The following is a 22,754-nucleotide window of genomic DNA, read 5'->3' on the forward strand; positions in this document are numbered from 1 at the left end:
TAGTTTTTTTTCCCAAAGAATTATTCTGAAGTTAAGCGCTTTATTTGAACACGAACCCTAATTTTGTGAATAATGTGCAAATTTTTCCAAAAATATTTTCAAAAAGTCGATAATACCACCAACAACAACAACCTAACAAAAAAATCACATTGTATCGTTGTATACAGGTACCTAAGGGTTGTGAAAAAGGTGTACACTTACATTCCAATGATATGCAATGCCTAATGTTACACTTTTATATATATTACGGTAATGTGCGTCGCTAATCTGAGATTCCTGACCAGCTTGTGGCATTTTGCCATGTTACCATCGTTAGCGGTGCATATTTGTTGCTACTGCACTAAACAGCAGAAACGACTACCCGTTAGTTTGTTTTAACTTCAACTAAGATAGAAAATGTCGACTAAAAGGGCTAGTTACGCAGCCGCTTTTCAAAGAAATCACCGCTGCCGGAGACATGGAAAACCGCGAAGCACCGCGGCAGTTCAAAGTGGGTGAATCGAACGTGACATTGGAGGAAAACGAAGGAGAAAATCTTCCAGCAAAAAGCACATGCAAGAATTTTGGGACGTGGGAAAGTCACGCAGTTCCCAGAGATGGAGGAAGTGCTGCTGCAGATTGTAGCCGAATGGAGGGCAAGTGGTTGCGCTATCAGCATTGTCGAACTTTGTCTCAAAGCACTGACAATAATGAGGAATAAAGGTAACCAAGAATTCAGGGCATCCGCGAACTGGTGCTACTTAGTTTTTTTTTTAGGTCAACTTTGGGGGTGCGCATAATACTTCAGGACGCATTATACACATGAAATGATGGTAATACTTTCGCACATTTAAGTTTGTGCCTGAATCTTGGTATTAAGTGAATTAAAAAGTGATCAGACGAGCCCAAAGCCCACTTTTGCAGACTGGCTTTAAAAAAATTTATACAGCGTGCAGTGACGTTGTCTTCTCTTCTTTTTGTAACATAAAAACACTTTAAGATGCTTGTTTTATATAGTAGTACATAAATGAAGTATTATTGATATTCTTTCCTGGGTATTGACGAAATTACGTCAGAGACATTAAGATACTTGGGAACTCTTAAATTGTGAGAAGAAAATGAAGTCTCTTTTATGCATAGATGCTAATGAGGTGCCACTACCAGTCCAAGTTGGTCTCGACACACGTGACTTGTGTATAAATCAAAATAAATACATTTGACTTACACATCTGTGAACTCCTTCAAAGAGGTGGCAGGGCTGAAAACATCCAAGAGGCCAATCACCTGCAAATAGAGGCGTCCAATCAAATCAACAACACAGGACAAACTGAGATTCAGACATTCAGGTAATTTCATTGTCAGGGCATTGACTCGATTGCAACTGGACTGTTCTGGTTGTCTTATGCAGAGATCAGACTCGAGGAATTTAGCCCCGATATTGGTAGGCATCTTGAAGCGGTCATTGCAAACAAAGGCTTTTGTAGTAAGTATTAAATAAATACCAGATGGTGTGTTCAATACTTTTTCCTTGTCATTTCACATTATTGAACATAACTTAATTTCTAAGCTTATTTGTTCTACTTTCTTTGTATGTATGGATTACTTGGGTTGTTCCCTACATCTGGTGAATTTTTCATGTCAATAGCACCTTTGGAAGTATATTTAGTGAAATAAAATAGTGACAAGTTAAATATTTATTTCAGTTGCTATAGAACCGCCGTGAAAGACAACATTTGTCTTGTAGTCTGATCCAGGCATTATAAGTTTTGTCTCTCATCCAAGCAAGCTTCATCAGTTCATGCAACAAGGCTGAGTTAGGACAGACTAGCCTCGTATTTGTTAGATACCAAAAAAGCTTTTTCTTCTTGTTCATGCATTTTTTGCCCAGCATTAACAAGGATGAACTTCCACATAAATAATTAACTCAATTAATCATCGAAATCCTTGAACCGCCCTTGTGGTTCAAAACATGAGGGAACCCAAAGCAGCAGACTCACGTTTTCATGCTTCATGTGCTTCAGTAAGCGCAGCTCCCTGTAGGTGCGCTTGGCATGGATGATGGACTGAAAGGGTCTGGACAGCTTCTTCACTGCCAATTTCAAGCCGCTCTTCACGTCGTAAGCAGAGCTGTTGGAAAAGAAACGTTTGCACACATCCCTTGAAAATTATTTGCAGAAGGAGCATTGGGGGGGGGGGGGGGGGGACTGAGGGGGCGACATTAGCAGAAAACGTCAGCTCTGAGCTTGCTGTCTCCAAATTAAAACCGTCACTACTTCCCCGAACGAGCCTGCCAGATTGAGTGAAAACATACTGCACGACTCAAGCGCGGGATTAACAACAGACATCCAAACACCAAAGGCATGAAAAAGGTGACCGAAAAAAAAGGGCGGGGTCTGGGGTGATCCCGCGGGCCACAGCAGAGAACTTTGGGGATTTTAACATAAATTAAGCAATGTGGAATACTCTAAAGAGTACAATAAGGCGAAAAAATAAATAATTCTTCACGCAGAAAAAATTATTTACACCGCTCTCAAGTACATGTTGATTTTAAGATGAAAATTAAATTTGCCTCATTTCTTTGCTTTTTTGTTCGGGCCTCCAACTTGAGCCAGGCCCATCTTCACCTCCACCTTCTTCAAGCTGTGCCACATGAATAGCATCGTCCTCTTTAAGCACTCTCAGTCTGGAAAAGTATTGACTAAAATCATTGTCTGTTTCACTTCATTTTTCACTATTACCAACTTCAATTAATTAATACAAGATGTACTAGCGGATCAGCTCTTATCGTCGATGTTACGTGTGCTTCGTGGTTCCGCTGAGACCACAAAAAGGGCCACTACCCGCAGCACCTCAATGCGAAAATACCAGTGCAACAAATACGACACGAGCTGATCTGATGAGCAAAAATGTTCCTTAAACATCCATCCATTTTCTACCGCTTATCCGAGGTTGGGTCGCGGGGGCAGTATCTTTAGCAGGGATGCCCAGACTTCCTTCTCCCCAGCCACCTCATCTGGCTCCTCTCGATGTGGAGGAGCAGCGGCTCTACTCTGAGATCCTCCCGGATGACCGAGCTTCTCACCTCTAAGGGAGAGCCCGGACACCCTGCGGAGGAAACTCATTTCGGCCGCTTGTATCCGGGATCTTGTTCTTTCGGTCACGACCCCCAGCTCGTGACCATTGGTGTGGGTAGGACCGTAGATCGACCGGTAAATTGAGAGCTTCGCCTTTCGGCTTTGCTCCTTCTTTACCACAACGAACCGATACAAAGTCTGCATCACTGCAGGCGCTGCACCGATCCGCCTGTCGATCTCCCGTTCCATTCTTCCTTCACTTGTGAACAAGACCCCAAGATACTTGAACTCCTCCACTTGGGACAGGATCTCATCCCCGACCTGGAGAAGGCACGCCACCCTTTTCCGACTGAGGACGATGGTCTCAGATTTGGAGACCCAGCCGCTTCAGTTCGGCTGCGAACTGCTCCAGTGAGATTTGGAGGTCACGGCTTGATGAAGCCAACAGAACCACATCATCTGCAAAAAGCAGAGATACAATACTGAGGCCACCAAACCGGACCCCCTCTACGCCTCGGCTGCGCCTTGAAATTCTGTCCATAAAAGTTATTAACAGAATCGGTGACAAAGGGCAGCCTGGGCGGAGTCCAACCTTCACCGGAAACGAGTCCGACTTACTGCCGAATATGTGGACCAAACGCTGACTCCGATCGTACAGGGACCGAACAGCCTGTATCAAGGGGTTCAGTACCCCATACTCCCGAAGCACGCCCCACAGGACTCCCCGAGGGACACGGTAGAACGCCTTCTCAAAGTCCACAAAACACATGTAGACTGGTTGGGCGAACTCCCATGCACCACCGAGGACCCTGCCGAGGGTGTTGAGCTGGTCCCATTAAAATAAAATGTAATATGTTTTGCCTGGCCTTTCATGTTTTCTTTTCAGAATTCTACCCATCTTACAAATTCTGCCCTGGCAGTCAAACATATGAGCACAATTGTGTGTTTTGTCATTTACCGTATTTTCACGACCATAAGGCGCACTTAAAAGTCTTAAATTTTCTCCAAAATGGATGGGGCGCCTTATAATCAAGATCAACGAATCCCTGGTTCGCAAGTGGAGGAAGCAGGAAAACAAGCTTTGTCAAGTCAAGAAGACAAAGCTGAGTATCCGCGGAAACAAGGCGAGGTGGCCTGAGTTGGAAGGCCAACTCGAGCAATGGATTAATGAGCAAAGAACAAGAAGCGTCTCTACAGTCAAATGAACTCGGAGCTTGCCATCATTCCGGGAGGCTTGACGAAGGAACTCCGGTGTGAACAGGGCGTTCAAAGTGAAGTTGCGAGCAGCGTGGGAGCGATGGATGACAGATGGCGAAGACAGCTTTACTAAGACATAGGAGGCAGCGCCGGGCAAGTTACGCCACAATTTGTGAATGGATTGTGGATGCTTGGGATAACATGTCTTCTTACACTGTTGTTCGAGCTTTTGTAAAAGACTGTGGTCAAGCCAGCCTCCACTCGTAAAGTAGCAGTCAAGCCAGCCGCCCCTAATTTTGTTCATACTAGGCATTACGGTAATAAATCGCAAACTCGCGGCGAAAGCCACCTTCAAAATAAAAGCTTCCCAATAATACGGACGTCAATGCTCTTCGGTTAAGGAATGCAACCAGCAAGGTTAATATTTCGTAAAAACTGGCATAATTTCTGAGGAGCCGCACGGCAACGAGACTGACTCCGACAATGACGAGAGGGAACCTGGCGTGTTTGATGGAGAACTTCCCAGCTGTTCATTTCAGATACAGAACATGAGCACTTTGATGGATTTATGGATGAGGATTGATCAAAAAATAACGTGAGTACATTGAGTTCGGTTGTACTTTATTGAAGTATTTAACAGTTTTGCTCCCGCTGCCTTTTTAAAAACATTGTTTTAGCGTGCATGCATCCTACCGTATGTTTTACCATGCCTGCGCCCAATAATGCGGTGCGTCTTATGTATGTGTTAAATACAGAAATAGACCCTGTAACTGAGACTGCGCCTTTTAATACGGTGTGCCTTATGGTCGTGAAAATACAGTGCTAAATAAAAGTAGGGCAGTGAATTTAAAAATAAGAGCAAGTAATTTAAAAGAAAGTATTACGTGTTCAAATAAAGTGCTTAACTTCAGAATAATTATTTGAAAAAACTAACAAAATACAATACTTTTGATTTTGATTATATGGGTAGAAGCAAAATCGTGCATTGTAAAAATGCATTATACATAGGTAGAAGGGCTTTCCAGAAACTTTGGGGGTGCGTGTTATACATAGGTGCGCATTATACACGGGAAATTGTGGTAGGTGAGCTGAAATATCCACTTTTGGGCAGACAGTGCCAGACAAATACTACAATACATGAAAGCTGTTGTTTTTGTTTGTCTAAATGTAAACAAGAGTAGCGTTCCGTTGCCTTCATGGTAACGACGACCTTCCCAAAATGGTGGTCACTTAGGCACGACGGTCAGCCGAGTTGGCTTATCTAGTGTTAGTACCTATGCCCGGGAAGCCCAATAGAAGACGTTGTGTGAGGTCAAGTGACTTTCTTTTGTTTTATTGATGAACTAGACTTAAACGTCACTAGCACTTAAATTGGATTGACGCAAACAACGCCCAATGCGGAAGTCGAAGTCTTACTCTTTCGCACGAAATAGTTGATAAATTAGCAATAATAAAAGTAGCGAGCGAAATTTAGATCATTGTAACGGAGTAAAAGTACCGTTACTTCTTAACTGCAGAAGCGGCGGAAGCGTTTTTTCTCTGGTCTCATCAACTCCTGTGACTTATCCAAAGCAGGTTCCGAGCGCACAGGCGAAACCTCAGGCCAATCCGCTCGTATATTTGTCCGCCGCGGAGTAATATTCACAATTACATCTAAATGTGGATGGCAGATGTGTGGAACAAATCTAGCTGCCATTGTTCAAGGAGTACAAAACAGCCTATGACAATAGTGACTGCGACGACACCCCCCCAAGGAAAAACTCATCGGATCTATACGATTCATGTAAATGGCCTATTTTAAGTGCAAAATGGCGAATTTCGTCAAAAGGCGACTGATTTGCATGTATGTAACAAACAATCAAAATAATGAGGCAAGTAACTAAATTTTCCTGATTGTGTGCAAAATCAATCAATTAATTGTTCTGTTATTTTAAATATCACTGTGGAACAGTAGTTCGAACATTTGGCTCTCAGTTTTGAGGTTCTAGGTTCAAATCCCAGCTCTGGCCTTCTTGTATGGAGTTTGCATGGTCTTCCTGTGCGTGTGTGGGATTTTTTTTCACCCACATTGCAAAAACTTTTTAGTTTCACTGAAGACTCCAAATTGTCTTGGTTTGAGTGTGAATATGAGTGGCAATGCGACCATTCCGGGGTGTACGTACCCTGTCACCAACGCCAGCTGGGAAAGGTTCCAGCTTACCTGCGACTCATTTGAGGACAAGCATTACAGAAATTGATGGAGGGATTCTATGAAAATGGCAAAATAAGTTAAAGCTACCAATATTAACATGCACTTGGCCACAACCTTCACAATCTAAATAAAGGTTATCTTTTAAAATAAAAACCTTCTGTTGCAATACATGAATCAAATCCACTTGAATGCACATTTTCAATGCATCCTGAGCACTTTGGTCAGCTTTATCGCGAGCATCACGGCATCCAGACGTCAACTACGCAATGCAAACGTTACCCATTAGCACGGCAACAACATTCAAACGTACATTTCTCACTGACCATATGTGTCCGCTTTTCCAAACTGATGAAATCGTTCAACACAAGTTTGAGGATATGCTAACGAGCCTTAGCATGGCGAACGTAGGCCTCATAGAAATGAATGGGGGGGGGGTGGGGGGGCTGAAATTGGGTGACCCAGTAAAAATAAGCACAAAGTTGTTTACCAAACGGATCCGTAGGCGCCAGAGCCAACCGGAGACAGGTTCTGGTAGCGCTCCGGGACTTCCCATATGGCTTTGTTGACCTCCTGCAGGTAAAACTTGGGTCTCTCTTTCTGCGACATTGCTGCCGACCACCGACTCGACAGAAACTCACTTGGTCTGCAGCCGGACTTCAACTTGCCAAAAAGTTACAAAAACCACAACAAAAACGGGCTCTTCCGTCCCCCCTCGTTGTGCGACAACTTTAAAGTTAAGCGTGTCCTCTTGCGAAATGTTGCAAAACCCCCGTTTGATTGCACGCACGAAGTCTTTTAAAAGGTTGCTTTCGACTCCTCGGAAGGGAACTTGTCTCCGCTTGCGACACGGCGTCAAATCTCGCGAGAACAGCCCGAACGCGAACAAAACTAGCGCTGCGTTCAGGTCTTGCGCTTAATGTAGGGGATTGAAAGACCGCACTTTAATTCCCGAACACAGTGATGCCTTGACTTACGGGTTTGATTTATTTCGTGGCCATGTAACTTGAATCAATTTGATCTCAAGTCAACTTTCTCCATTGAAATTAATGGAAAAGCCATAGCATAAACATGTTGTTTTTAATTAAGAATTTATGGAATTATATAGTGTAAGCGCAACTGGTTGTTTGTTTATATGTGCCTTGCGATTGGCAGACAACCAATTCAGCAGTGTACCCCGCCTCTCGCTCAGTCAGCTGGGATAGGCTCCAGCACGCCCGCGACCCTTGTGAGGAAAAGCAGTACGAAAAATGGATGGATGAATATATGGCAAAAGTATTCGCTCTCCTGCCTTGACTCACATATGATTTTAAGTGATATCCCATTCTAAATCCATATGGTTTCAAATGATGTTGGTCGACCCTTTGCAGCTATAACAGCTTCAACTCTTGTGGGAAGTGTTTCAACAAGGTTTAGGAGTGAGTTTATGGGAATTTTTGCCCATTCTTCCAGGAGCATATTTGTGAGGTGACACATTGATGTTGGACGAAAAGTCATGGCTCACTGTGCTCTCGAAATCAACCCAAAGGTGTTCTATCAGGTTGAGGGCAGGACACTCAAGGTCATCCATACCAAATTCTCTCATCCATGTCTTTATGGACCTTGCTTTGTGCACAGGCATGTTGAAACAGGAAGGGGAAGTCCCTAAACTGTTTGACTGTCCACAAACTCTTGGTATACTGAAGCATTCAGAGTAACTTTCACTCGAGCTCAGCGGATAATATTTTGGACATTCGTGGGAACAGTTTAGAGATGGCTCCTTCCTGTTCCAACATGACTGTGCAGAAATCAGTGGTTAAATCAAGGTTCATAAAGACATAGATGAGAGAGTTTGATGTGGATCAACTTGACCGGCCTGCACAATCCTGACCTTAACCCTATAGAACACTTTTGGATGAATTAGAGCGTTGACTGAGAGCCAGGCCTTCTCCTCAAACATCAATGAGTAACCTCACAAATGTGCTTCTGGAAAAATGGTCATAAATTCCCATAAAAACGGTGCTAACCCCTGTGGAAAACAGTCCCAGAAGCGTTTCAGCTGTTATAACTGCAAAGTGTGGACCGATGTCATATTAAATCCTATGGATTAAGAATGGGATGTCACTTAAATTCATAACTGAGTCACGGTAGGTGAATGAATGCTTCTGGCAATCTAGAGTAGAGTACAGAGAGAGAGAGAGAATATATATATATATATATATATATATATATACACACACACACACACGCATGGACACACGTGTTGCTTTTATTTTTACTTTTCCTAAATGTCCCGTTTCTGGCATGGAGTTAAAAAAAATTATAACTAGTCACAAAAAATTTTTGCTACATAATAAAAATGAAAAATATTTATGTTAATGTCTTTTTCTGATCATTTGAGTATGAAGGTTGCATTGATTTGGCCACCCTGTTACAGCGGAAAACATGGAAAAATATTTAAAAAAATAGACATACCTCAGGGCAGAGCATTTAGCTTGTTATTTCTGCTGAGCTATAGCTCACTTTTTTCTCTTCTAGATTGCAAAAAAAGTTTTAGTAACACGGTTGTTAACGTCAGAGCATAATAGTACTATGTAAAATATGTCTATGATAAAACAAATTTTTTTAGAAGACATAACAAAATTATACCAAAAAAAGCTGATTTGAAACTTGTCTTCTCTGTTTTTTTCAATATGCAAGTTGCTATTCAAGAGGGAGGGACAAGATGAAAAAAACATTTTCGCAGGTGCTCAAGAAATATTTGGGATTTAAAGTAATAAGAATAACTTTTACTACAGTTACATTTTGTTCATGACAAGTGTATGTTTCTGTCTTTTGTGCATGGATTATTTAAATTTCATGCAGGGAACAGAAAATGCCTGCTAATTCTAGAATGACCTATTTATAAAGAAAATAACTTAGATAACCCCATCTTGAGATGACTTTATTGTAGAAGAGACAGAAGTTTTACAGTCATACAGTATCAACATAGCAACATTTGTGTTAGCAACGTTAACAAAGTAAAGCAAATCCATTTCACATGTCAAATAATAACATTACACAGGGTTCCTAATAGGACACAAGTTAGCCAATTACAAAGTACAAATAGACAAACAGACTTACACAACTCCCAATATAAGTGTAATGGGAATTGTCTTTTTTTACATTATTTATCATTCTACTCCTTGTATTTATTATTCCTTTTATGATGTTTTAATATTAGTGTTGTTCCAATTTAAACAACTGTCCTGTGTTCCAGCCTCAAAAGCCACGAGACCCCATTCCAGGTGTCCTGATGTTATGTCCACACATATCTTTGAGATGGGATGTTTAGTCTTGCATAGACTTATTAGGCTTCACATCGCCTTGATATACAGCAGTACACTCCCTCCATGGGCATAAATAAAAGCATTCACCACAACAGCTTTCGTCACACCTTTGCATCACGCATCATCAGAATCCCCTTCCTCTCTTTGCAGGTGACAAGATGACGACTTCAGAGGTACTGAATCAAACCCGTCGGATGTTCTCTAAAAAAAATAATAATAATAAATAAAAAATAGAACATGAAAGATGTCAGCCACCCAGTGGACCAGTGTCTGAGTGCGAGGACTTTACCGACCTCGCGGGAGTACGCTTTCATTTTGTTGAAGAAGGACTTGTGGGTGAGATGGATGAGGTCGTCCTCGGTGTCCTCTCCTTCCATGATTGCACAGCTTTCTGCGGTGGGCAGCTCGCACTCTTTGCCCCCCGAGCTCATCATCAGCTTGGAGTACTTGTACTCCAACCTGCAGGGGAAGAGAAGCAACGCATATCTGGTTAACACTGGTTAACAAAATTCAGAGTTTCATGATGAACCTAAAACGCACACAGAGTTAATTTAACGTTCCGTAAACAACAACAACTAATTTCAAAACGAACGATTGATCCATGAATGGACTGACGCATTTCCAAGGACGCCCACTTCTATGCCTTACTGTGACTTCCAGTCTCCCTGTATCTCTATATAATCCTCGAAGTTTGCAATTCAGCTCCTTATTAAGGACCTATTCTTACTGGCGGAGACGTTGGCGAGACTGCCGAGGCTGATCAGTCATAGCGACTCCAGGTCCCGGAAGAGCAAAATATTTTGCTTTCACCAGGAAGGTGTTTGGGAGACGTCTCCAGACAACATTACAACCAATGCACGCGGAAGTCACTGATATAGTCCTAGATCAGAATCAGAATCAGAATCAGAATCATCTTCATTTGCCAAGTATGTCCAAAACACACAAGGAATTTGTCTCCGGTAGTTGGAGCCGCTCTAGTACAACAGACAGTCAATTTACGGTACATATATTCTTTAAATAAATATATAACATATATTATGTGTGGGCGGCACGGTGGACGACTGGTTAGAGCGTCAGCCTCACAGTTCTGAGGACCCGGGTTCAATCCCCGGTCCCGCCTGTGTGGAGTTTGCATGTTCTCCCCGTGCCTGCGTGGGTTTTCTCCGGGCACTCCGGTTTCCTTCCACATCCCAAAAACATGCATTAATTGGAGACTCTAAATTGCCCGTAGGTGTGAATGTGAGTGCGAATGGTTGTTTGTTTGTATGTGCCCTGCGATTGGCTGGCAACCAGTTCAGGGTGTACTCCGCCTCCTGCCCGATGACAGCTGGGATAGGCTCCAGCACGCCCGCGACCCTAGTGAGGCGAAGCGGCTCAGAAAATGGATGGATGGATATTATGTGTGTTTGTATGTGTTTTTTAAGATACAGAGATGGAACATTAATATTGACTGATTGCCTACAGAGAGGAGACATTGGTTTCCACGTCTAATTTCTTAATACAGATACACAGGCTTAATAACAGCTCGCATGACTAACTAAGACAAATAGTCAAATTAAAGTTACTAATCCAAATCACGATGCATTAGTATTGTGGCTGTGAGTTGCGCCAGGCAAACAGTGGCTCTTTTGACTTTCAGAAGAAGCAGCTTTTAAAAGCCACCAAGTAACTTGCATTACAGCCAACAGGACCGAGAGGCCATTGTTTATCATACGACCCACAGTCAGGATTTTCAGAAAGAAAAATGCCGGGAAATGCACTGGTTCACCATCGCTACACTATTTTGTCATTTTCCTTAGTGAAAATTAAGATTATTCTCTACGTGGCCACATTAATTGGGTCTGTAGTGCTAGTTGGCATCTCTCAATAACCGCGAGTACACTGTCCATTCACTTAGTCATTTGTACTGTGCTCAGTTGCCACGCAGCTTTGTATATGGAAGTTTCTGTACTTATTTTGGCTCCCTTGGCACTGTGATTGAGAGCTCTTGTTCATTTCTTTGCTGTTCATTCCATACATAATACGTGCATTAAGCACAACTTGTGGACTATAATATGGTCATATTTCTGTTAGGGAAGTCTGTTGAGACGTGTACTTGAGGATGGTGCACTTATTTACACGTTTAAGTATTTATTTGGCAAGTCAAGTCTGCACGACTATAGGTAGCTTATTAAATGTAGTTTCAAGCTACACACTAATATGTACATTATTGGTTCATATTGATGTCATTCTGTAACTTGTGTGGAGTGTATTGCCAAATAATGTGTACAGTTAAGCTAATGCACTTTGGATAAGTGATACTACTGCCACTCGAATGTAACTAATTCAGTAACTTGTAATCTAACTTAGTTACTTTTAAAATGAAGTTATTTTTTCAAGGTAACTGTGATAACACAGATCATATTTGCACATAATTCACATCATTCAAACGTCCGAATAGTCACAAAATTTAGGCCATTCGGGCTACTTTTCTTCATTTAAAAATAAAAAAATATTAGTTGGTATACACGTAATCGTAGTATGTAAAATAAATAATGTTCTATGTACATTGAATATTTATATATATTAAAGAGTCCACCCTGGACTGGTCGCCGCCCAAATGCAGGCCACATATAGACAGACCAAAAAAAAAAAAAAAACCCTCGCATTCGCATTCATACCCAAGGACAATTTAGAGCCTTCAATTAACCTATCATGCATGTTTTTGGAATGTGAGAGGAAACCAGAGTATCCGGAGAAAACCCACACAAGTACAGGGAGAGCAAAAATACAAACTCCACACAGGGAAAATTGAGACAGATTCAGACCCTCAGCCTCTTAAGTGTGAGGTGGATGTGCTAACCAGTCGGCGGATGATTATTTTATTCATGTAGACCATTTTTCAAAATGAAATGTGGCCTTTGAGCAAAAAAGTTCGCCCAGCACTGTTCTAAGATGCATATATTCAAAACTGGGCTGAGGTGTTGAAGTGGAGGCGATGTGTCCGCTGCATGTGCCACAAGCACGAATTCGCTACACTAATTGACAAGTGTAACTGGGGGGCTTGGTGACGAAATGAAAATACAATCCTATCTTTCCGAGCGTTTTACGGAGTCTCACTTGCGTGTCTTCTTCCAAAAGTAACAGATGAGGGTGACGAGAAGAGCGGCGCCGACCGTTCCCGTGGAAACCCCAATCTTGAGCCAGAAATCCAAAGTCACACAAGCGCTGACTTTCGGGGCTGGGAGGGCCTCTCCTCCGTGACACTGAGACGGCTGCTGCCAGACATACGTCGTCCTCTGAAAGACGACAACACAAAAATAACACACAAACAAGACTTTGGAGGACTACCTTTATCACAATCTCACATCAGGGTTCCATCAGTCCATTTTCTATTGCACTTGTCCTCATTACGGCGGCAGGTGAGCTGGAGTCTCGCCAAACTGACTTTTGGGGAGAGGCGAGTTATATGCTGGACTGGTCGCCAGTCAATTGCAGGGCACATTGAGTCACACAACAGATTGGTCTCCAGTCAATGTAAGTGTACATGTGGACAAACAATGAATTGGTCGACAGTCAATGTCGTGTCACATATCAAATAAAAAAGTGGTCTCCAGTCAATGTAAAGGTACATACAGTGCTGTAAAAAAGTATTGGCCCACTTCTCAAATTCTTATACGTTGCATAGTTTCCCCACTTTAATGTTTAAAATCATCAAAAAACTGTAAATACGGTATCAGTCAAAGATAACATAAAATGTTGTTTTCAAATGGGAATTTCATTTATTAAGGGAAAAAAATCTATTCAAACCTATCTAGCCCTGTGTGAAAAAGTAATGCCCCCCCCCCCCATTGTTAACTCATGAATTAATTTTGGTAAATCACATTTTTTGGTTCATTTTCACTGACAACACCCAAGCCTGATTACTTCCAGACCTGTTCAATCAAGTAATCACATAAATAGATCCATCCATCCATCCTTTTTCCATACAGCTTACCCTCACTAGGGTTGAGGGGCGTGCTGGCGCCTATCTCAGCTGACTCGAGGTAAGAGGCAGGGTACACCCTGACCTGTTTGCCAGCCAATCGCAGTGCACATAGAACCAAAAAAGCATTCGCACTCACATTCACACCTACGGGCAATTTAGAGTCTTCTATTAACCTACCATGCATGTTTTGGGGATGTGGGAGGAAACCCACGCAAACATGGGGAGAACATACAAACTCCACACATGTGAGGCCGGGATTTGAACCCGAGTCCTCAGAACTGTGAGGCGGATCTGCTAACCAGTCGATCACCGTGCCGCCATATGCAATAAATAATCAAAATAAAATTTCATCCATGAAACGGTCAAATTTAAAGCGGCACTTCGACACAGGCCCTTGTCATTGTATCCTTGCCTACCTGGATTCCTTGTTCACAAGCGCTGACAATCTCTCTATAATTGCGTTTTGTGCACAGTGGACACGCGTGCTGACTCTGCCAAAGGAAGTGGAAAGTGCAGCCATCACACGTTCCCTCTGAACAGTTACTGTGGAGAAGAAAACATACCAGAGGGTTTGTTGGAGATTTATTCATGTGCACGCCAAAGTTAAAACAGGGCTAGGGGATATGACTTTAAGATTAAATTCTATCATTTTTTTCAACAAAAATCTGATTTCCAATTTTAAGTGATTTTCTTTCATCTTTGGTTAGAGGAAAAGCAATTTACAAGCTCAAATCAAGCTTTTTTTCCCCTGCTTTTGGGATTTGCTTTATTTCTCATCTATAATTTCCGATATCAGTGATTCTCAGTGTGGTACGCGATAAAATCACAGCCTAAATACAATTCAGTTGTATTTAACTTTGCATTTAATCTTTGTGTACTATTTGTTTTTAAACATTTTTATTTAACTTTTATGTATAATACCGAGCACAAATCGTGAAAATCTTTTGTCAACTATCTCCTCTCTGCCCGTGTTAAAAGCTTGTTGTTCTAAGCAGTGCATGTCACCAGGGACGCGCTTTGAACTACGGAAGCCACAATGAATAAATAAATAAATAATCACTTCCATTTATTTCATAGTGAGCAATAAACTCAGATTAATTTTAATAATAATAACAATAATAATAATAATAGTAATATTCACTGAGCTCTATGTAAAGTGGCTACAGTGAGCGTTACCTGGGCAGCATGATACGGTCTGTGGCACCCATTGCCGGGTCGCATCTCAGCCTGATAGTGGCTGAGCGGCCTCTTTTACAAGCCTGCGTCGTCTCAGCGGACCTACAAGACAGGACAAAGTCAGTCGGGGTTTTGAAATACCTGTACAAGCATCACCCTGTACAAACAAGTCACCACAGTAGAGATGACAAAGCAACAATAATAATGACTTCATATAGCGCCTTTTAGGCGACCAAAGGATTCAAATCATTTAAAAGATCAAAATAAAGCTATTTACACTATCTAAAAAAAAGTGAGTACACCCTTGGGTTTTTGTAAATATTGTACTATGTAGTCTTCATTGGACAACACTGAAGAAATAATGCTTTGGTACAATGTAAAATTAGACTGTTTACAGCTTATATAACTGTGTTTTACCTCAAAATAGCTCATCACACAGCCATTAATGTCTAAACCGCTAGCAACAAAAGTGAGCACACCCCTAAGTCAAAATGTCCAAATAAATGGTAAAATGGTAAATGGAGGACTTACATAGCACTTTATCTACCATCTATGCCCAAAGCGCTTTACAGAGGTGGAGGTCTATGGATGCGACTTTTGATATTGGTCCGATATCAGCAAAAAAAAAAAAAAAAAAAGAGGTTTTTGGATCTAAAATCTCTGCTATAAGCACTGTTATACAAGCAGTCCATTCCAGGCGTCGCTCCAGCACAACTATCCAGCAGCACCTGGACCATGTCCACGGCATGCAGAGCCCACGTGATCGCAACAACAAGTTGCTAAGGTGCTAACAAAGTAGCAAGGATTAAGAGTGAATGTTGCTTAATGTCGTTTATTGACACTTCAGTTGATGTTCACCAGAAAACTAAACATAAACATAAAATAATTACACCGACCGGAATTGTAAATTGTCTTCACTTTTAATAATGTTGGTATATTGCATATTTCTGTTATCAAACCCCTTAAAATATAATTCCACAATAGTTGAACTCATTTTCCTTGACTTCTGATTTCAAAACATCCATCAATTTGTTGTGTATATCAATTTGATGAGATGATTAAACAACTCTGAAAAAAATTGAGACCGCTGCAAAATCATCAGTTTCTCTAATTTTGCCATTTATAGGTATACGTTTGAGTGAAATGAACACTTGTTTTATTCTAAAAACGACTGACAATATAATTCAAAATACAAATATCATCTAGAGCATTTGCAGGATATGAAAAATGGTCAAAATACCCAAAAAACGAAGCGTTTTTATGGGCTCGTAATGTTTTCCAGAGCTGTATTTTTATATGGCTCTCTGAAAGAAAACCATAACTATTGTTCCTTGGCATTTTGGTGGAAAAACACTTATTGTGCCTCTCGACAAAAATGCGTTTAACAACCCTTACCTAGTTGCGTGACACAGACCAATAAATGGCCGGTCTTCTGTGAAGAAACTCTCTGTGAACGATACCTTCCAGAAAATTCCTAGCTTTAAACGGCGGCGTGAAAGGGGCCGATATGACTTACTTGTAATAGAATATGACATCCGGTAGGTCAGAGGTGGAGGCGAAGAGCCACGGTGGAGTGGAGATGTTAGCCAGGACCCTGTCAGTACTTACACCTTCAACAAAGAGCAAACATGATTAGAATAAGAACAACGCCTTCTCTCAACTCGTTACAAACATTTTACAATGGAGCACTTCATAAAATGGGGTCCGTAATTGGACCAGTACTCTTTAGTGTCTTCCTGTTTCCCTTGGCTAGTATTATTAGAAAACATAATGTCAACTTCCACTCCTATGCCGATGACACACAACTCTACCTTTCTATGAAACCTGAGGAAACTAATTAGTTAACCAATCTTCAGGCATGCCTTAAGGAAATCAAGAGTTGGATGACCTGTAGTTTCCTATTTCCTAAACTATTGGAACTCTGATAAAACCAAAGTAATCATCGTCAGCTCCCACAACCTCAGAAACAATTTTTTTAGTGAAATAAAACCAGGATGTCATCAAACCTTGTAAAACTCAACAGTAACAAGACTGAGCTCCTGTGGCACTGCTCAGGATGGGTTGGAGATCTCCTCCTCAACATAGACGGCTATTCCATTTCATCATCCACTGTAGTCCGAAACCTGGGTGTCATCATGGATTCCTCTCTCCTTTCACTCCCACATCAGGCTATCCAGCAAAGCAATGAACAGGTTATGTCCAAAACTCAGCTGTCAAGGTCCTCACCTGCACCAGGCCATGGCAGCACATCACTCCCACACTAATCCATCTCCACTGACTCCCGGTCAAGTCCCACATCACATACAAAATCATGCTCCTCACCCATAAATCCCTCCCTGCACTTGCCCCCAGAAACTGCCAGACCTCCTCCACCCATACACCCCATAACAGGAACTGAGATTTTCCAACTCTGGTCTCCTCTCCATCCGTCACAACCCCCTGCAAAATTTTGGGGCCAGAACCATCAATGTACCAGCCCCCACGCTCTTGAACTCTCTCCCCTCTGCAATCCGCAACACCCCAACGCTGGACATTTTCCGACAAAAACTCAAAACCCACATCTTTCACACGTCATTTTTTTGTCTGTTTACCCATGTCTGACTTAGTCAAAAAGTAGTAACTGTTTTTTGTTGTTGTTGTTGTTGTGAAGCAGTGACATACATTCCACCATCCTTGCATTTCTGCTGAAATTTTGGAAAGTGAAGTGAAGACTAGGAAACCTATTTTCATGACCAGCGTAAATCTGGCATAGCCAGTGGCACAACTGTGTGTCCGAGGCGGGTTAGACAGTTTTTGGTAGTTTTATGAACCCTGGCGCATCTAAAAGAGGAAGGTATGCACTGCTGTGATATGTTTACTGCAGACTTCATTCACCGCTAATCAAAGCAGCTTCTTTTATTCCCTTTAAATCTGGCCTTAGTTGCACACTGACAGTCTCTGCATGGCGGAGAAGAAACTGATTTGCTCAAGTACAGGAGGTCAAAGGGCAGAAAGTACATTTATACGGTACTACAAGCAGACCTCCACGGGTGGATGATGTACAGAACACAACAAATATCTGTGCCAGGAAGTGATTATTTGGAGACGGTCCCCCACCCTGATCGTTCTTGTGCCCCCACCCCATAGCTGTGCCGGCCAATGGGATGATTTAAAAATATATAATAATGATAACAATAATGCATATAGGGCCATATTCTCCCGTTGGTGAGTAACTCTGTATTTTATATGCCTGGCTTGTGCACTGTCTCTCCTTTGCGTGATGAATTGAAGTCTGATCCTCCCTGGAATTCCTGGATCGTGGATTTTTCCTGAGATGCATGAATGCTATAGAAATCCATTTGGCAAATATATCACACTTTAAATGTGAAATTAACTCCTGTAGCAGATGGAAGTTAATTGTCACCAGTGAGCCATGCACCACTCATGTAACAGGCTAATTTGAAGGCGCATGTGTTTTTGTATTCTGTATTTAATAAATCCATTAAAAGTAATTTAATCAATAATCTGAATACTGTGCTCATGACTGAATGCATCAATAAAAAAGCAAGTGAACTATCTGTTGTTGATCTGTGTTTCCCAGAAAACATGCTGGCGTTACTTAAATGGATTACCGACAATGATATAGATTACATAAAAAAAAAGAAAAAAAAAAAAGATTGAAACTGTAACTCATCATCACGCCATTAAGATGACTACAGTTGTTTATGAGGGACGCTTTCAGAAGCGTCAGCCGCAATGAAACGGAAATGCGTCAGCCGCAATGAAACAGAAATGCTCCTCACAGGTGAGGGTGTTATTCCGCCAATTAATATGATATATTACAATATGCCGACGTTCGGCCGTGGCTGTAATGTGATAGGGACACATTGAGTGCCGTTGGGCAGTCTGTGAGTGGGCCAGACATCGTGCCGGGCAGACCGTCACTGGAGCACAGGAGCAGTTGACTGGATCAATACGTCCAATATGATGTTTGACCTTCCCGGGCCACTAGACTTACTTAAGCCTGTGGAATGCTGATGAAGAAACGCGCTTAAATCTTTGGGAGAATAGGTGCTAGGCCGGATATGATAAGGAACGCCCACACTTACTCCACCTAGAGTGCGCAAATGGCCAGAAGGTGCACAAATTACAGAATTAAGTCGTTGGCAGAATGGGCGCAGTCAGAAAAGTGCAGAGTTGGGCACCTTTTCTGACTTAAGCCTACGGGAGAAAATGGCCCTCAGTGAATTGCTTTCTAAAATGATTCAGAGGGTTTGACGCCCGCTGTTAACATATTTATGAATGAAATACGTCTGACATCCACAACACATGTCTGCGAGGCACAGACCTCAGGATCTGTCTGCCTGTGCCCCGATGAAATACACCAAAATTATGTTAGACCAGCTGTGCTTAAAGCTAGACATGGTCTGAGCAGGCATAAGTTTAGACTGACTTTTCTGACACCAAATTGTCATGTCGCCGGGTGAACACCATCGTTGCACCGAAACACCCAGCTTGACATAGTCCAGGCTGACAAATTGCGAAACACGCGGCGAGCCTTGCACGAAAATGCAACGGAATTTGTGCCACAGCTCAAATGTGGCGTCTACGAAAATAGAGCCCAATGTGTCTCCTTTTAGACTTGATTCAAAAAAGCGTTACGTGACTGCATACCAATAAGAGCGTCGCCAATGACGAACGGCTGTGACGCCACCATGTTCTGACTCCTGATGTCCGACGGAACCACAAGTGACTGGCACACGTAACCTCGGACCACTCGGCCGTGCTCCGTCACGTTGTCCATGCAGGTCGCCGCCGCTCGGTCCTGCCAAACCGGGAAGTCGGGTGAAGCGGAACAAACACGGCACGGCCAAAAGGTCCATTGAGGAGACCCACGGTGCGCCACATCACCTCTTTGCCGCACAGAGCCATGCTGAAGTGATGGAAGTAGCGCAGGCCTTTGCTGGTGAAGCGTGGGCCGCTTTGGAAGGATGTGACATTGGACAGAGGGGAGAAGTCGTAGTGCAGCGCCGCACCACCTGTTGTCCACACTTTCGCTGTACAATCACTGAAGCACGCTGTGTAGGCCTGGGGAGGACCAGAAGATAAATACGTACGTCCTAAATGGTAAATATTTACTATAGTACTACCAAAAGTTAACAATCTGGAGTCCATCCATCCGTTTTTTAATGCCCTTGTCTTCATTTGGATTGTGGGGGAGATGGAGTTTATCCCAGCTGACTTAAAGCGAGAGGCGGGGTACAGCCTGGACTAGTCACCAGTTAACGGCAGGGCACATTCTAGGATTCAAGGTCTAACTGTCATACCGACATAGATTTACAAAAACAGAAATGTGTTACCCATAGTCCCAGATTAGCCAGTAAGTCTCAAAACCTGTGCTATATCAATAGAATAATAAAATAAAATAAAATGACAAGTTAACAAAAAAGATAAAAATACAAACCCCAATTCCAAGGAAATTGGGACCTTGTGTAAAACGTAAATACAATCAATATACAATAACTTGCAAATCCTTTTGAACCTATATTTAATTACGTTTGGGAACTGAGGACACTAATTGTGGAAGCTTTGTAGGTGGAATTCTTTCCCATTCTTTCTTGATGTACAATTTCAAGTGCTCAACAGTCTGGGGTCTCCTTTGTCATATTTTGCACTTCATAATTTGCCACACATTTTCAGTCAGAGACAGGTCTAAACTGCTGGCAGGCCAGTCTAGTACTTGCTTGGATGGCAGGATATGTTGCTCCAAACCTGTATGTAACTTTCAACATTAATGGTGGCTTCACAGTCTGTGTACAAGTTACCCAGGCTATGGGCACTAACACACTCCCATAACATCACAGATGCTGGCTTTTGAACGTTGCTCTGATGACAATCCGGATGGTCATTTCCCTCTTTGGACAGGAGGACACAACGTCCATGATTTCCAAAAACCATTTGAAATGTGAACTCGTCAGACCACAGCACACTTTTCCACTTGGAGTTAGTCCATCTCAGAAGAGGGCATGGTAGTTTAACTTGTATTTGTAGATGTAGCGATGAACCTTGTTAACTGACAATGGTTTCCCGAAGGGCCCTTGAACCCATGTGGTAATATCCTTAACAAAGTGTTGCCAGTTTTTAATGCAGTGGCATCTGAGGGATGGAATGTCACGGGCAATCAATGTTGGTTTTGTACCTTGTCACTTATGTGCAGAGATTTTTCCAGATTCTGTCTAACAAAAATTGCCAACTCCCCAAAAAGACAGAACTCCAAACCAAAGTGCAAATGGCTGCCCAAACCAGCAGTCAGTAATACCTTCACGCCTCATTCTCCCTTCTCAAGACAAAGAGAAGTAACTCACCAATCCGGACCCCCTAATGCGTACATCGACCAAAAAACAGAAGCTCTCGACTAACTTAATTAGCAACAGCTTGATAAGTCGGATCTGCAAAGCAACAAACCGGAGAGAATTCGTCCCCTTGAAGTTTCCGTTATCAACTCCAAGAAGAGACCTCTGTAGTGACCCCGAGAGAAGGTGTCTCTCAGAGTTACTGAATAGCACCCCCAAGAGGGGGAATCTCGGGACTGACCAACTGTTGATGCAAATCTTAAACTTGTGTATTTGCTGTGTTCTCATTATTGCAGATGACGAAATGTGATTTTATTACTCGTCTGTGAAGCTGTGCGACTTGTTCTCTCTTTTATGAACAAATATATGGAAGAATAGTCTTCGACTGACAATGAAGATGACAAGTTTAAAATGACACAACAAAACGTATTTAGACTCAAATGAACGACAATTCACATCAAAGTTATTTTCCATTGTGGAGTCTTATCATTGTAAGTAACTCATATTATGAATTATTCTTTTAGTGGTGTTCTTCATAAATAAGCATTTAATAAACTGGATAACGAAATATGCTGGCCTCTTGGAGGCTACTTTTGGAAAGTTGGGGAGCCCAAAAGATACCTCTCTGAGGAAGCTTACTCAGATAACAGAGGGTGACATATGATTAATGTAAAAGACAACCGGAAAGCTGAAATTGGCCCATGGTAGCCAGCCAGTCTACTGCATAGGTTATAACTGGGAAGAATTGCCAAAACTTGATAGTTTACGATTGTCAGCTGGACCACCAGAGAGATGTCCCAAGCCTCGCCAATGGACCAAGAACGCCACCAAGAGGGAGATAAATGCCATAACCACCTTGTAGTTACAGATACCATTAGAAAGCAAGAAACTCTTAATAACTAGTTGGATTTTATGTTAAAAGAACACCAGATACCATTAAAAACTAAATATATATTTGATTATATTGCATGACTTAATTATATTAAAACATATCAATAAAGGTGCTGAGACACGATTATAAACTAACAACTTGAGGTAACGTGTGACATTGGATCTGTTGTGACACGATTAGAAACTTTGCCATTTTAGGGAAACTTGGTTTGAGCCAAACAAGACCAAGAGGAGGGTTTTAGAATGAGGCCTAAGTTTTCTTTTCTGTCTATTTTTATCTTTGATTCTTCCCGCCACATTTTTGGGTCCATGCCACTCGCTGGCGTTACATGCCGTCGTCACCGAACGATTCTTGGCCGTAATCACCAAGGTGGAACCCCAGTTCTGGCCGTAAGGCAAAAGCACTAGCTACCCACGTGGCAAGATTTTTCAACGAAGCAACCGCTTGTTCCCAAACAGAGCCACGGTGATGTGAACTGCTTAGCAAGCCAAACCTCGGCACAATTGGTCGCAGAAAATCTATTAATTTTTTTTTTTGTGGCTAAGCTGAACTTTCTTCTTCCTTCAAGTCGGCACGCAAGGCAAACTTCCTCCTCATGGCGCGTAGCATCCTTGGCTGCCACTTCAAACCGTGATTCAATC

At 42.2% G+C, this 22,754-nt stretch overlaps 2 protein-coding genes across 3 annotated transcripts in view; both read right to left on the minus strand.

The window, feature by feature from the left end:
• The window catches only part of mapk14a (mitogen-activated protein kinase 14a), a 29,170-nt gene extending 21,850 nt beyond the window's left edge, over positions 1-7,320 (minus strand). For both annotated transcript variants that reach the window (XM_061788638.1, XM_061788629.1), the window contains exons 1-3: positions 6,929-7,320; positions 1,977-2,106; positions 1,205-1,263 (exon numbers count right to left, since the gene is read on the minus strand). In XM_061788638.1, the coding sequence (XP_061644622.1) occupies positions 1,205-1,263; positions 1,977-2,106; positions 6,929-7,047 (308 nt within the window). In that variant the 5' untranslated portion in view covers positions 7,048-7,320. The remainder of the gene's footprint in view (positions 1-1,204; positions 1,264-1,976; positions 2,107-6,928) is intronic.
• Positions 7,321-9,345: 2,025 nt separating this feature from the next.
• Positions 9,346-22,754, minus strand: part of elapor1 (endosome-lysosome associated apoptosis and autophagy regulator 1) — a 36,439-nt gene continuing 23,030 nt past the window's right edge. The window contains exons 15-22 of the mRNA XM_061788623.1: positions 19,780-19,956; positions 19,543-19,693; positions 16,406-16,499; positions 14,890-14,991; positions 14,130-14,256; positions 12,846-13,024; positions 10,040-10,205; positions 9,346-9,947 (exon numbers count right to left, since the gene is read on the minus strand). Of these exons, the coding sequence (XP_061644607.1) occupies positions 9,861-9,947; positions 10,040-10,205; positions 12,846-13,024; positions 14,130-14,256; positions 14,890-14,991; positions 16,406-16,499; positions 19,543-19,693; positions 19,780-19,956 (1,083 nt within the window). The 3' untranslated portion in view covers positions 9,346-9,860. The remainder of the gene's footprint in view (positions 9,948-10,039; positions 10,206-12,845; positions 13,025-14,129; positions 14,257-14,889; positions 14,992-16,405; positions 16,500-19,542; positions 19,694-19,779; positions 19,957-22,754) is intronic.

Source organism: Phyllopteryx taeniolatus, chromosome 1, assembly GCF_024500385.1.
Source record: "Phyllopteryx taeniolatus isolate TA_2022b chromosome 1, UOR_Ptae_1.2, whole genome shotgun sequence".
NCBI classification, from domain to species: Eukaryota; Metazoa; Chordata; class Actinopteri; order Syngnathiformes; family Syngnathidae; genus Phyllopteryx; species Phyllopteryx taeniolatus.